This window comes from Plasmodium gaboni, chromosome 13 (assembly GCF_001602025.1).
Source record: "Plasmodium gaboni strain SY75 chromosome 13, whole genome shotgun sequence".
Classification (NCBI taxonomy): Eukaryota; Apicomplexa; class Aconoidasida; order Haemosporida; family Plasmodiidae; genus Plasmodium; species Plasmodium gaboni.
Genome location: NC_031493.1, coordinates 1,690,853 through 1,707,159, shown reverse-complemented (window position 1 = coordinate 1,707,159; position 16,307 = coordinate 1,690,853). Strand labels below are relative to the sequence as shown.

Sequence of the window (16,307 nt, the reverse complement as noted above, 5' to 3'; positions counted from 1 at the left end):
CACGAATTATCTCCTTATATATTATATATATTTTATGCAAATATTAAAACATAAAAATCAAATTAAAAAGTGAAAAACTTTAATGTAAATTTTTTTTTTTTTTCTCAATATAGAAATGATACATATATTATATATATATATATATAATTCGCGTTATATATTAAATATATATGAATGAGATTATATCATGCGAAATATATAATATATATATTAATATATTTATATGCATATATTTATATTTATCTATATTTTTTAGATAATATAAATTATAAAAGAAAAATAAAATATAGGTATTATTCTTAATTTTTTTTTTTTTTTGATATAAAAAAAATATTAAATGTATATAAAATAGATTTATAATATTTATGAATAACATGGAAGATAATTATAACTCAGATTCATCAAATAAAAAAAAGGAAAATGTAAAGTTCTCAAAATTTGTAACGTCTCTAAGTTTTATGAAAAAGAATACAGATCATCATGAAAATGCAAAGAAGAAAATAAAATATTCTAATGATGATCATATGTGGATTGTAAACGAATATGAAGAAGCAGCAAAAGCTTATTTGAAAAAAGAAACAGCACAAAAAAATAAAAAGCATGTATCTTTAAATTGTTTAGGAAGAAAAACATACAATAATTATAATAATCATGTTAATCTTTATAATATAGAAATAATCAAATTTATAAATTCAGTGAAAAGGAATAAACCTCTAAGTTCGTTGAAGGAATGATAATTTTATTTCTTTTTTTTATGTACTCTGTCCTTTTTTTTGTTACATATTTTATACATATAAATATAAATATATATATATATATATATATATATATATATATATATATATATATATATATAGTAATAATATGAATATATTATTATTTTATTAAATTAATTTTTTTTTTTTTTGTAAACATTATGTGAATACGCACCAAAATAAAATAACTTCAATTAAAATTTGGATCTATATATATGTTATATAAGATATACATATATATGCATATTTTAAAATATTTTGCTTTTAAGGCAAAAAAGGGTCAAGTATTATACCCAGCTTTTTCTCGTCCTAAAAAAATAATATAAATATATATATATATATTTTTTTTTTATTTTTATTTTTATTTTTTTTCTTTTTCCTTTTATTACTCCTTGAGGTCATATTTGTATCTGTGTGAAGTAGAACTTTTTCTATATTCATTCAAGGAATCGAATCTGATATATGAAGAATAATAAAAAATATACATATATGTATTTATGCCCTTTAAAAGTATTTATATTCCACGTTTATACATTGACCATACAATTTGAACTTCAACTTACATATTTTTTTCCCTAGGTTCATATAAATATTGAAACATCTTAAAAAAATCAGAGGATACTTGAAAAAAGCCAAAGTAAGATATAAGGGTATAAATAAAGAAATCTAAAAGACAACAGAATATGGAAAAGACCCATTGAATAAGAGTCAATCCATTTACATGAAAATGAAAAAAAAAGGATCCATATTGAATAGCAAAAATATGAATAATCATAATAAATAAAAATAGAAAAAATATTTTATAATTCTCTAAAATACTTTCCATAAATATAGAATTATTTATGATTTCACGTTTTTTATTTATTTCATTTTTTATATTATATAAAGAAGTAGAAATTTTTCTTAATATTTTAGATTCTTGTTTAGTTTTGTAATTTGTTTCTTTGTATATGTTGTTATCATTATTATCATTCTTATTATTATTATTATTATTATTATTTATTTTATTATGTTCTTTATTTATATTTATTTTATCATCTGTAGTTACAATATTTTTGTTTATATCATCGATGAGTCTTTTCAAAAGTTCTTTGGCTACATAAGATTGATGATTTTTTTTTTTTATAAAATATAAATAATTATACTTCTTAACTTTAAATTGTTCAGAATAATTTTGGAACTCTTTAGAAAATGTTTTTATATATAAATAAATATATGAAAAGAAAAATAACAAAAAAAAGACATTAAATATGATGGTACCATGTCTACTAGGACTTATATGAAATTCCCATTCATTCAATGTTCTATAGTCATTTTTAATATCAATATTATTTTGAATTTTAAGATTTTCTAAATTTTTTTTAAACCTTAAACTAGATCTAATTGTATGAAAAAAATTAGATTGTTGTCTATCTGTAAAAAATGAAAATTCTGAAAATTCAAATGTCTCTCTTATTTCATCAGTTATAAAGATCCATTTATTTTCTGGTATAAATAAATGACCAAATAAAAATACAACTAATAAAATTATGATTTTAGATAATATAGAAGATATAATATTATTGATATCTTTTTCTTCAAAAAAATTATAAGAATATTTATTATTTGGATCATGACCACCTACACTATAATTACATTTTCTATAACAAGAAATATAATGAAAAAATATATTTTTTATTATATATATATATAATATTTGAACTGTGCTTAGAAATTCTAATCCATTTACTAAAGTAGATATTATTGAAAATAATACAAGTGATATATAAAATATTATATTATATTCAATATATAATTTTATATTCATCAAAATACAATTGGATATATATTTTAATTTTATATAATCATATAAACTTTTATTAAATATAATTATATCACATTTTTCTTTAATATCATTTCTACATTTATTATTACATATTAATATATTACAATATTTATATATATTACTACAACTACAACAACTACTATTATTATTATTATTATTATTATTATTATTATTATTATTGTTATTATATTTGTTATTTTTGTTGTTATTTTCTGGTGATATATACTTGTCATCATTTATTATGACCGTGTTCTTACCATACATATTACATGTACTTAATAAACATTCTAATTCATTTTTATGACAATTATAAAATATATTATGACTTAATAAAAAATTATATTGCTTTCTTCTCATTTCATTACATTCATTTTCTTGTGTATATCTATCATTATACAAATTGGTAGTACTACTTTCATCATATTTTCTTAAATTCCATATTTCACTTTTCAATTTATTTTTTTTTTTTGATATTTCATTTTTATCATTCTTTAATTCATAACTTTCTATATTATTATATTCCTTTAAATTAGTTTCATTCAATTCATTTTTTAAATATATAATATCATCATCAGAATGGTTATCTTCTTTTTGTTCTTTTTTTTTCTTCCTTACATCATTATCCTTTTCTTTTCCTTCTTTCTTATTAAAATCATTTATCATCTCATTATCATCAAAACTTAAATCAGACTTATTCATTTCATTTATTTTTCTAGCATCATATGCTTTTATCCTTTCTATATGTTTTCCAAAATTATGAAATAATTTATTTGTACTTTCCAAATTATTCTTTGTAAAAAATTTAGCATTCAAATTATTAGCTTCTAATATTGAATAATCAAAATATAAATATTTACTTAGATATTTCTCTAATACTAATATGCTAATACAAGTATAATTATTATCATTTATTTCTTTATTCTCAATCTTATATTCATTATTTTTTTTCTTTATATATAAGTTGTCTTCTATATTATTTTCATTTATTCTCACATCTTTGTAAGCAAAACAAATTATTATATGTAATTCACTATCTTTTATATTTTGAACTTTTTCCTTTAACTTTTCAATATCTCTACAAACAGAAAAATTTAACATACAAATGTGTATATATATATATATATATATATATATATATGTATTTGTATTTATATTTATATTTGTATATATTCATATATTTTAATTTTTACCCCATCTGTGTATCTCCATCTAAATATTCTTTACATTTAGGTAAAATATAATCAACAGGACCCTTGATAAATATTCGCATAATTTTACCCTCACTTTCTTTCCTTTCAATATCATTACCTTTTTGTTGTTCAGCTTTTACTTTATTTTTTTTTATATATAAATTTTTTTTCTTTTCTTCATTTAAAAGAACAAAGGCAAAAACAGCCTTCTCTTTAACACACTTAAAGTGTATTATATTGTGACGCTTAACAAAATAATTTTCGACATTTATTTGAAAATTCTTCATAAATTTTATTAAACACATATCTATATCTAAAAAATATTCATTATATTGATACATATTACTAGTTGTAAGTATACACTCAATTAATAAATGAAAACATAAAGTATTCATTATTTGTTTATCATTATCTCTATTAAATATTTTGAAAGAAGGAGTATGATTTCTCAAAGGGTTATATAAAAAATGTTTGTTAACAAATGAATAGGTATACTGTGTATTAAAAAAAAAATATACACATTTATATTTCATATATCTATTCATATCAATAAATATTGTATTAGAAAAAAGAATATTTTCAAATGTATTTTTTGTATTTATTATAAAATTCTCTTTCAATATTTTACTAGAATATAAAGCTAAACAATTTTGTAATAATAAAGGCATTTGATCAATTGATAACAACAAATATTTCAAGATTTCTAATATTATTGTATTTAATAAAAACATTAATAAATTATATGCAAATGTCTGCATATCATTCTCAATTAAATTAATTAAAAAATGAATAAAGATAAAAAGGATACATATAGAACAACAAAATATAATTAATATTACCATATTTTTTGAGTATCTATTTATTAAATTCTCTATTCTAGTGCTACTCTCTATTTTTTTTATACAATTATAATAAAACATTTGTTTATATTTACCAACACATGTTGTAATCATAATACCACTACCTTCAATAATAGAAGATTCTGATAATAAAAGTGGACACACATCATCATATTTTTCATATAATTCATTATTATCATACCCACAACAATTATTTTTATTACTATTATTATTATTATTATTACTATTATTATGTACTGTTATGTTATTTATTTTTTCATCTTGAGTCGTCTTATCAAATATCTTTTTTGAATCAAATATTAGATCATCACATTTTTTCACATTTTCATTATTTTCTATATCATTCATTATATATGTATCATTATTCTTTCCTATATTAGAATTTTTTTTTATATTAATGTCTTCACTGAACTTTTTTATTTTCATCTTTACTTTTAAATTTAACATTTCAAAATAATTCATTTTTGTTTTTTTTTTTAATTCATCAACACTTATATTTTTCTTTTTCATTTTTTCCATCTCATATGTATATTCATCTAAACTTATTTTTTTTTTCTTCTTCTTCTCAAGACTATTAGTCAAATTAGATTCATCTACTATCATATTATTACCTTTTAATAATATACCATCTGCTGGTATTATGTCACCTTTAAATAAATATACAATATCTCCAACAAGAAGATTTTTTCCATTAATATAATAAATGTTATTTTCAAAATATATATAATTTAATAAATCGTTTTTTTTCTTTTCATCAATAAATATGATAATATTTGATTCTTTATTTAATGTATCTTTATCTACATTATTTGATAATACATTTTCACTATCATTCATTTTAATACGATTATTAATATTTACATTATTAATATTTACATTATTAATATTTACATTATTATTATTTATACTATTTCTTGATTTATATGTATTTTCTTTATCGTTAATATTTTCTTTATCGTTAATATTTTGTTTATCATTAATATTTTCTTTATCGTTAATATTTTCTTTATCGTTAATATTTTCCTTATCATTTATATTTTCGTTCATTTTATTATTATTCTTTTCCTTATCCAAAAATATTTTTTCTACATTTACCTTGTTTCCTTTATATTCTTCAAATATATCATTTTTATCTTTCATTTTTATATTTTTTATTTCAAAATCTTCATTATCTTCCATATCATTATTGTCATTTATTTTATATTTGTTCTCTTTTTCTAATTCATCATTGTTTAAATTATCAGAGTCAAAATTAAAATTATTTTCATTTACTTCAAAAGGTATATAATCCATGTCTGATGTATCTTTGAAATGTTCATAATCATATAGTTCTGAATTAACTCTATTTAGGAAGCTCTTCAAAAAAAAGTATTTGGAATATTTTTTTATCTCCATAGTTTTTTTGCTTTCAAATTTGTCCATTAACATTTTTTTCTTTTTTACATTATGTTTAATAAAATTACGGCATATATAATTTTTTCTAATATGATTAAATTTGGATGTTATAGAGTTAATTCTGTTTTCTTTTATATAATGCACAATAGTAAGGCATATGCATCCAATGGTTACCATTAAAGAAAAAAATAGGGCCTCCAAAAAATCTGTGCAAAAAAAAATAAAATAAAATAAAATGAATAATACATACATTATGGATATCTATATATACATATATATATATATATATATATATATATATTTTTAAATATATAATTTATTTATTTTAGAACAGCATCAGTACCACAACATTTACCAATATATAATAATATATATTATTCTTTTTTTTACCTATAACGTTGTCTCTATCACATACGTATGTCACAAACGTGTAAAAATATATACAGGTTAAGAATATTTTTAATGGATAATTTTGTAAATATATTTTTATAACAGATAAATATGTAAGAGAAGGTATCGATTGAATAATATTTGAACAATAATAATGTATCCTATAATTATTTATCACATTGATTTTTTTATTAAATATAAAATAATCACATATATTTTTTTTTGGTGTTTTCTTTTCCTTTTGTATATCTGCTTCTTTATCATCATCATCATCTATCATATTTTCATTATCAACATTTTTGTTCTTAACTTCATTTTCTTTAAGATCTTCTATATATTTCATATATTTTAACAATTTTTTAAAATATGGTAACTTGCATTTCTTTAAAAAATTTTCATCATAATTTTCATCTATATAAAAATTTAATCCATTTTCTTTACTAATTATTTCTTCTATTAACTTTCGAGTATTTTGTAAGCATTTCAAATCTTTGCTATAATCTTCTTCTTTCATATATTTATCGAAAATACCTTTAAAGAATTTCGCATCATAGGGAAATAAACTTTTTGTAATTTCGTCTATCATAATAAACTAATACTTAATTTATTAATTATGGAAATTATATATATATATATTAATTTATTTCTCCTCTAATGATTCATATATAATTTTAAAAAAAAGAAATACCCGTTAATGTTTCTATAAGACGGTTTTATAAATTATAATAATATTATCCCTTATGTAATAAGAATAAGTTATATTTCTAATTATTACACATAAGAGTAAAAAAAAAAAAAAAATACACCTACATATAAATATATATATGTTGAATCATTAGATAGAATTATTTATTACATTTTTCTTATTTATTTTATAATAGATATATTTTATTTTTACCTGAACTAGTCATAATATTTTTTTTTTTTTTTTTTTTTTTTATGTTTTCTCTTTATCTAGCCATTTTCCGAAATTATTCATTTACGCGCTTATTGCACACACATAGAAATAAGGATTAAAAAAAAAAAAAAAAAAAAACGAAAATTATCAAATATGGTTCGAATTAGATAAAAACATTACACAATAGGATCAATAAGCAATATAGAATTGATATTGAATGTTAAATTATTAATACGAGTGTGTTACTATGTATTGAAATTATGATTCTAAATATTATTATATAAAATGAATGAAAATATTATTTATAATAGACAGAAAAAGTTTCATTTTTTTTATTCATACATAAATAAATTCGCATATGATAAAATATATATATATATAGTGTCAAATATTGTTTTATAAAAAAAATATATATTTATATATATATATATATTATTAATATCCTTTTTATATTTTTATTATATATGAACATAATTTATATATTAATATAAGACAATATTATTATTTTATATATATTTATTTATTTAAAAGAAAGAAGCAAAAGACTACACATTATTTTAATTTTTCACATCATATAAAAGACAATATAATTTACATTTCAAACTTGTTACAAAATTTATAATTTTATATTTATATAAAAATTATATTATTCTTTTCTTTATCTGATATCTTAATAAAATAAAATTAATACAGAAGGATAATAATATATATATATATATATATTTAATTATTTATATCCTTTTTGCAATCCTGGTTATATAATTCATATTATCTTTTATCATATTGTATATATATATTTTTTTTTTTTCCACTTATGTGTGTAATAAATATTTTTATATAACTAGTCCTACTTAGTAATGGAAAAAGAACTGTATGTAGATTCTTATATAGGATTTAAAGGTAACATATCAAATAATCTAATATTAATTCGAAAAGAAAAGGAAATAGATGAAAACGTTTATAAAGAACAATTAAAATATATTGAAGAAGAAGAATGTTTAGAGAATGAAAAAAAGAAAAAATTGAAAAGTGTTTATAATTTAAAGAATATTGATATAAATCATAATTATTATGAATTAAAAAAAGAAGAATTAAAATATAATTTTTTTATGATTTATGCAATTGGTACAAATATAATAAAAGAAAATATTTTAGATAATAATCGAGTTATATTCAAAAGTGACGAATCCGAAATAAATAAATTATATGTTGATAAAAACAAAAAATATATATGTTGTTGTAAGGAAAGTAAACTGATATCCAATATTTATATCTACGATTTTGAGAATAAAAAGAAACCTATAATTTTATCTTTACATAAATTTAGAACTGTTGATATTTCAATAAGCAATGATGGGAAATATTTATTATCATCTGGTGGACATGATGATAAATATTTAATATTAACACAAATTGAAAATCAAAAATTTATTTATAAATGTCTTTCTGATTATCCTTACACTAATATATCCTTTTTCCACAAAACAAATAATTTTTTAATAGGTAATAAAAAATGGGATGTATATAAATTTACGTGATATTGTTTTATATTCTTTATATACAATATGGTAAATAATTATTTACATATTTTTTATTCCTCATAACTTTTATTATTTATTTATTAATTATTTATTTAATTTTTTATAAAGCCAAGTTAAATAGTATTAAAATATGTTATTATGACTTTTCTAAAAAATTGATAAGTGAAGAAGAGGTCAATACATCCATTTATAAAAGACAATTTGTATGCTTAGAGTTGAAAGAAAATGACGAGTATGCATATTTAGGCACTACCACAGGTAAAAAAAAAAAAAAAAAAAAAAAAAAAAAAAAAAAAAAAAAAAAAAAAATTATAATATAATGAATATTATATTGCAATAATAAAACATATAAACAAAAATATTTATTTAATAAAATAATAAAACAACTAATTTGTCTAATTTATTAAATAGGTGATGTTTTGGTTGTAAATATAAAATCCAAAGTATTGGAAAAAATTATACCTGAAAATTATTTATTTGGTAATGGATTAAACGTAATAAAAATATTGGATGACAACACAATAATGACAGGTAAAAGAAAAAATAAAAATTTATATAGGCATATATATATTGCTGTTATAATATAAGCTTCTTTAATAATACAATTATAAATATATATATATATATATATATATATATATATATGTACATATATAATATAGGTAGTGGTGATGGTTATGTAAGCCTTATCGATATTGAAGAAAAAAAGATCCTGAGAAAAACTAAATTGTATGGGTCTATAAATTCTATAGAAATGAGAAATAAATCTACCTTGTTTATTAGTATTTACGAAAATATAATATATGTCATGGATCTTATTAATAATAACCATTATGTATTATTATTAATTCATAACAATTATATCAATGATCTATGTTTCCCTTTTAATTATAATTACATAATGTATACATGTAGTTATAATAGTATTATGGCATGGCAATTTTATGATAGAAAGGTTATATATTTGAAAAATATAGACAAAGGTAAATTTATTTATTATGATAAGAAATTTTTAAATATACCTACAGAGAAACGAAAAAAATTATGTAAATTAAAATTAATGCATGAATCAAAAATTAATAATTCATTAGAAGAAAAAAAAAAAAAAAATAATTTGCAAAATTATGAAAAAATTAATAAAAATTTAATATGTCATAGTATTAAAATTACAAAGGATGGGAATTATATAGCTTTATCTATACATAATAATATTTATTTGTTAACATCTAAATATATGAAAATTATTACTGTTATTTTAAATTCACATTATGATTTTTGTAATGTGTTAATATTTTATAATATGTATGATTTGATTACTGCTGGAAATAATGGAGATATAAAATTTTGGAAATTTGATAAAGGTAAATATCTTAATGTTAATACTATAAATTATCATTCTTCTATAATTAATCAAATAATTCTTTACGCGGATAAATATGTAAACAAAAAAAAAAAAATAAAATAAATAAAAATAAATAAAAATAAATAAATAATGAAAATGTGAACATATATATATATATATATATATATATATATATATATATATATGTGTTGTATTATATTTATTGTGTGTCTCATTTTATTTTTTCAGTTATGTAGTTGTAGTGAGGATGGACTAATAACCATATACAATATTCAAGAAAACACATTATTTAAAAAAATCATAGATATAAATAATACAAGATATAAACAAATATCTTTAAACTATCAATATGATATTCTCTTATGTTGTGGAAATAATAATATATTTATGTACTATGATTTAATAAAATATGACATAAGTAAAAATTTTTATTATTCTCCTTTCCATAATGTACTTTCATTGGATATTGATAAAAAAGGGAACTATTTCATAACAGGTAAAAATAAATAAATCAAATAAAAAAATTATGTATATAATATATAAGTATATCTTTTTGTTATTTATTCTTTCCTCATTTGAAGGTTCAGATGATTATAAAATAAGACTCTACGAATTCAAGAGTTGCACATGTTTATATATAGGTAAATAGAATAAGAAAAATAATATTACATATATGTATATATATATATATATATATATGATTTTTTTTTTTTTTTTTTTTTTTTTTTTTTTTTTTTTTTTTAGGCGTTGCTCATAATAATGTAATTCACAAATGTCTATTTACATTTGACAATATGTATATCGTTTCGGCTTCAAAAGACGAAAGTATTCAAAAATAAAAATATATATATATATATATATATATAATAGATTCTATAAATTTATATTTTATATGATAAGAGAATGAAAAAATTATATTTGTTATGTGTCATTATATAAATAATACATTTGATTTTCACGTTAATTTTAAATATGCAGGTATAATTTATTGGAGGGTTCCTCGTGAAATAAAAGAAAAAGAATAAAGATAAAAGAAAGGATAAACAAAATATAGTATGATAATAATTCACACACATATATATATATATATATATTTGTTTGTTTATAAAGACGTATATATTACAATTATATTCCTTTAGTAATGCCCCTCCCCCTCATACATTTTTCCCCCTTTTTAATTATTTAAGAACTAAATAATAGAGATATAAAAATAAACCTCATTTTAAATGTACATTTATATGATTGATGCAATTTTTTTTTTTTTTTTTTTTATTTTTTTATTGCTGCAAAGAATAAACGAAAAAAAAAAAAAAAAATATAAAATATATATATATATATATATATAATCCATATGAATATAATAAAAACATCAAAACAAATTATAGGAATTTATATACACATTTTAACTCTTGTGAGTAAAGAGTATATCATCAAATTTGGATGTAAACCAAATTTCGGGTCCACATATATCCAACTGTATTTGACAATAAAGAAAGAATGAGTTTATTTTATGATTGAGAGTATTATATTTATTAAAATAAATAATATTATTTGGCTTCATTATTGCTTTTACATATTCACTTTCCATATCTATAGTAATTGTTTTTATACTTCTTAATACTTTAAAAAAGAAACTTTTAAATCCACGAGATGTATCATATGTATCAATATCTTCATTTGTATTATTATCATCTTTATGATTTAGATATTGTTCATATACTGTTCTTCTTTTGAAATCTATAAAATTGTTTGTTCTAGAACGTATTTTGAGTTTATCTTTCCTTTGATTATCTGCATTATTATTCATATCCTTATCATTTAATAAGGATGGATTATTTTTATTGTTTAATATAAATTTCAATTTTTCAAGGACGGATGAATTTTTGAGTTTCATAAATATATCATAATCTGTTAGAAATAAGAAACTATAATCTCTATAAAGTGTTCTTATGACAACATAATTCTCTCGATTATTATAATCTTGGAATTTATTTTCATATATTTTTAATTCAGGAGTACAACAACTACCTATATTTATTTGTGTAATTTCATCATATAATAATATTTTTTTAGACCAATTTCCTATAATACTCATATTATATGAATTAAAAGATAATCTTTTTTTTTTTATATTTCCTTTTCTTGTAACTTTTATAACTATAATACTTTTCATCATATCCTTTAGAGCTATTAAATAACTCCTGAACAATTCATATTGTTCACTTATATATAATAATGATAACCTTAGTCTTATATCATTGTTTATATTCAAATAAAGTTTTATCGTTCTAGAGACGTTCTTAACATCTTTATCCTCCTCCGATACGTTTACCATAAAATCATAATCCTAAAAAGGGAAAAAAAAAAAAAAAAAAAAAAAAAAGAAAAGAAAAGAAAAAAAATTTATTTGTGTAATTATAGGGAAAACACACAAATATAGAGATAAATAAATAAATAAATATATATATATATTTATATTTATATTTATATATTTATTTTTACCGTTGTTTTCTTTTTCTTATTCAAGAAGAAGGGAAGTTTCTTGGATAAATTTTCTTAAATAGGTAAAAAGAAAAAGAATATATGCCAAAATTTAGAACATAATAAAAAAAAATATGAATATATATATATATATATATATATATATATGTCCAAATCATAAGGATAATATCGTGCAAGGTGGTGATTTATAATTTTAAGACAAGAACATTCAGCCATATTTAAAAGAATATTATGTTGTAAAACAATTTGATAAAATATATATTTCTTAAATATTAATATCATATATTCATTTTTTTACTTACTCGAATATTACTTCGTTACTTTTCTTTCTTTTATTTAATTTTTCTTTAAAACTCATTTTGAAAATATATCACCATATAAATTATATATAAATAAATAAATAAATAAATATATATATATATATATATATAGATATATAGATATATTACAAAGGTTATACCCCTTACTGTACAAAGTAAATTGGTAGTATAATATAAATATTATAATATATTTAATAAATCATATTATATATATATATATATATATATATATATATATATTTATTTGTGTATAGACTTATTATTTTGTATATAATAAAATAAAGAATTCTTGTTAGACACTTCTTTTATGATATTTTAAAAAATTATTACATACAATTTATTTGTTAACATTATTTTTATGTATACATATAAAAATATGTATATATAAATATATATTTAAATTTATATATTTTCTTTTTTCTGTAATTTAAATAAAAAAAAATGTGTTCAAAAATTATTATTGTTATAACTGTACATGCGAATAAAGGAATGACAAAAAAAAAAAAATAAAAATAAAAAATAATCAATAAAGAAGAAAATTTTAAAAAAATATCAATAAAAAAAACAAAAATGTAAACATATATAAAAAAAGAAGAAAATTGTTGTACTCTTCTAATACACTTTTTTTTTTAAATATAATTTTATATAAAAAAGATGCAATATATAAAAATGTAGAACGTTGCAAAAAAAAAAAAAAAAAAAAAAAAAAAAAAAAAAAAAAAAAAAAAAAAAAAAAAAAAAAAAAAAAAGAATAAAACAAATTAAAAATTACTACACCTTAAAAGAAAATGTAAAATATAGACAAAAAAATAAAATAAAATAAAATAAATATGTATGTGTAATTAAATATATATATATTTTTAGAGTGTATACATAAAAATATATATTACATATTATATATATATATATATATATATTTATATTTTTTTATTTTTTTTTTTTTTGCATAAATATCAAATAATACGTGCAAAATGGGTAAAACTTTTTGTAAAAATAAAAATTAAACATATATTTATATAAATATATTATATATATAAATATATTATATATATAAATATATAATATATATATATAATATATTATATATATAAATATATAATATATATATATAATATATATATATAATATATTATATATATATTATATATTTATGTTTTTTATTTTATTTTTTCCCCACATCCAACGCCCTCTAGCTATAATACTAAAATATCATTCATATGAAAATAATATTAAATTAAAAATATATATATATATATCATAAAATATGTATAAAATATATAATAATATAAAAATTTTTAAAATAAAACTAATAAAATTTTAATATATAAACAAAATTCTCATTATGGTTTTAGAGATCACAAAAAAGGTATCATATTAATACTTTTTTATATATTCTAATTTAAAAAAAAAAAAAAATAAATAAATAAATAAACAAATATATATATATATATATATATATATTTACATATATATTTATTTTTATTTTTATTTTTATGCCTTGATTTATCTTATGAGAAGTGCTTGGGTGAAGACTGGAAGGCATTTTTTAAAACAAAAGCTTCTGACAAAATAGATTCTATATCTTGTATTTTCCAATTTTGCGTAGGAAATCTTTGCATAAATAATAGCATTTGTTGAAAGTCCATTTTTTGTAGATTTTTTGACCAGTGTACTAAAAAAACTGCACATATGTATGGATGAAAATCTGTAAATATATCAGATATATCACTTATATATGTATCTAATAATCGAACTGATATATTAATAGGAAATTCTCTTAATAGAAGACAATTAACCCATCTAAATGAAAATTGAATAAAATCAATATTATTATTATATATATGATTAAATAATGAATTATCAATCCTTTTAACAATTTCTTTAACTTTTATTATAGCTCTTTGTATTCCTGGTTGACCAAATGTATAATTATCTTGTATTTGTTCTAATAATTTAGATAGACAGAAATATAAATCTGATTCAACATTCTTTAAATCTTCATCTGTCATATTATCTATATCATCAGAATTTATTTCTTTTTTTAATATTATTGGTCTTATAAATACAACCAAAAATGGGGTTATTAAATCATTAATACCCTGAACATAACCACATGCTGGATGTCTAACCGAATATATAAATAAAACATGTTCACTCAATTGTTGTATTTTTTTATTAATAAATATATTATAACATGATTTCGTTCTTGGGATATCTACTTTTATCTGTCGTAATATTTTTAATTCATCTTCTGATAATTTCATTTTATTATAATATTGCTTCTTTAAATTTTCATATTCATCTCTTTTCTTTTTTAATACTTTTTGAGTATCATCAGTATTCAAAGGTAAATATCCAAGCGCTAGCTTCCAACATCGTTCTCTAACCATAAAAGGTACTTCGTCTGATATACCCCCCCACAAAATGTTTTTTAATTCATCTAAAAGGTGAACAAGGAAGAAAATAAAATAAAATAAAATAATATATATGAATCAATGAAAAAATATACCAACATAATATATATATATATATATATATATATATTTATTTATTTACACATATATTTATATTTATATCTTATTATTCATACTTATATCTATAATGGGACTATTCAATATAGAACATAATTTTTTCATCCTTTGAGATATATTTTTTTGTTCAACTTCTTCATTTTTCTTGTCATTATTTTCATCTAATTTCATTTTGTAATTATTTCCTCTCTCTCTCTTTATTTTTTTTTTTTTTTTTTTTTTAATAAAATTATGAAAACATGTAAATAATATATTTCTTTTGTAATAAGTTAATAAATTCCATTTATAATATTCATCATAAAAATATATTATATATATATTTTTTTTTTTTTAAATAAAATAATATATGTACATATAATATACACATATATATTTATAATTATTATTATTCTTATTATTACACTTAAACATAGAAAAATATATCATACATATTTTACCTATTTTTAAAAAAAAAAAAAAAAAAAAAAAGAGATATTACTTGTGAGTGGTTTAAACCTTAAGAAGGTTGTATTAATAATTCAAATTTTTCATTTTTTAAAATATAATAAAATTAAAAATAAAGAAAAGAGAAAATATTTATAATAATTTTAATTAATTTATAATAAAAAAATTTAAAACTGCTTCATATATATATATTTATTTAATATATGGTACAATATATATATAATTGCATATTTATGTAAGAATATTAAAAAGGTATATATATTATAAATATATATATATATATATATATATAT

At 17.7% G+C, this 16,307-nt stretch overlaps 5 protein-coding genes across 5 annotated transcripts; 2 read left to right on the top strand and 3 right to left on the bottom strand.

Annotated features, from left to right (window-relative positions):
• Positions 1 to 374: 374 nt before the first annotated feature.
• Positions 375 to 734, top strand: PGSY75_1348900 (hypothetical protein; the record flags this gene model as incomplete). The annotated part of the gene is made up of 1 exon (XM_018787523.1): positions 375 to 734. The coding sequence occupies one exon, from the start codon at positions 375 to 377 to the stop codon at positions 732 to 734; it is 360 nt and encodes a 119-aa protein (XP_018640265.1).
• Positions 735 to 1,042: 308 nt separating this feature from the next.
• PGSY75_1348800 (putative E1-E2 ATPase) lies at positions 1,043 to 7,001 on the bottom strand (the record flags this gene model as incomplete). The annotated part of the gene is made up of 5 exons (XM_018787522.1): positions 1,043 to 1,064; positions 1,145 to 1,210; positions 1,319 to 3,655; positions 3,771 to 6,231; positions 6,416 to 7,001. 5 exons carry the CDS (start codon positions 6,999 to 7,001, stop codon positions 1,043 to 1,045), a joined length of 5,472 nt encoding a protein of 1,823 aa, XP_018640264.1.
• A 1,169-nt stretch (positions 7,002 to 8,170) lies between these two features.
• Positions 8,171 to 11,242, top strand: PGSY75_1348700 (hypothetical protein; the record flags this gene model as incomplete). Its single annotated transcript, XM_018787521.1, has 8 exons — positions 8,171 to 8,816; positions 8,963 to 9,112; positions 9,266 to 9,385; positions 9,517 to 10,292; positions 10,446 to 10,713; positions 10,799 to 10,858; positions 10,962 to 11,042; positions 11,196 to 11,242. 8 exons carry the CDS (start codon positions 8,171 to 8,173, stop codon positions 11,240 to 11,242), a joined length of 2,148 nt encoding a protein of 715 aa, XP_018640263.1.
• A 377-nt stretch (positions 11,243 to 11,619) lies between these two features.
• PGSY75_1348600 (hypothetical protein) lies at positions 11,620 to 13,077 on the bottom strand (the record flags this gene model as incomplete). The annotated part of the gene is made up of 3 exons (XM_018787520.1): positions 11,620 to 12,564; positions 12,720 to 12,774; positions 13,022 to 13,077. The coding sequence occupies 3 exons, from the start codon at positions 13,075 to 13,077 to the stop codon at positions 11,620 to 11,622; spliced, it is 1,056 nt and encodes a 351-aa protein (XP_018640262.1).
• A 1,470-nt stretch (positions 13,078 to 14,547) lies between these two features.
• PGSY75_1348500 (putative TBC domain protein) lies at positions 14,548 to 15,741 on the bottom strand (the record flags this gene model as incomplete). The annotated part of the gene is made up of 2 exons (XM_018787519.1): positions 14,548 to 15,479; positions 15,630 to 15,741. The coding sequence occupies 2 exons, from the start codon at positions 15,739 to 15,741 to the stop codon at positions 14,548 to 14,550; spliced, it is 1,044 nt and encodes a 347-aa protein (XP_018640261.1).
• Between the last annotated feature and the right edge of the window lie 566 nt (positions 15,742 to 16,307).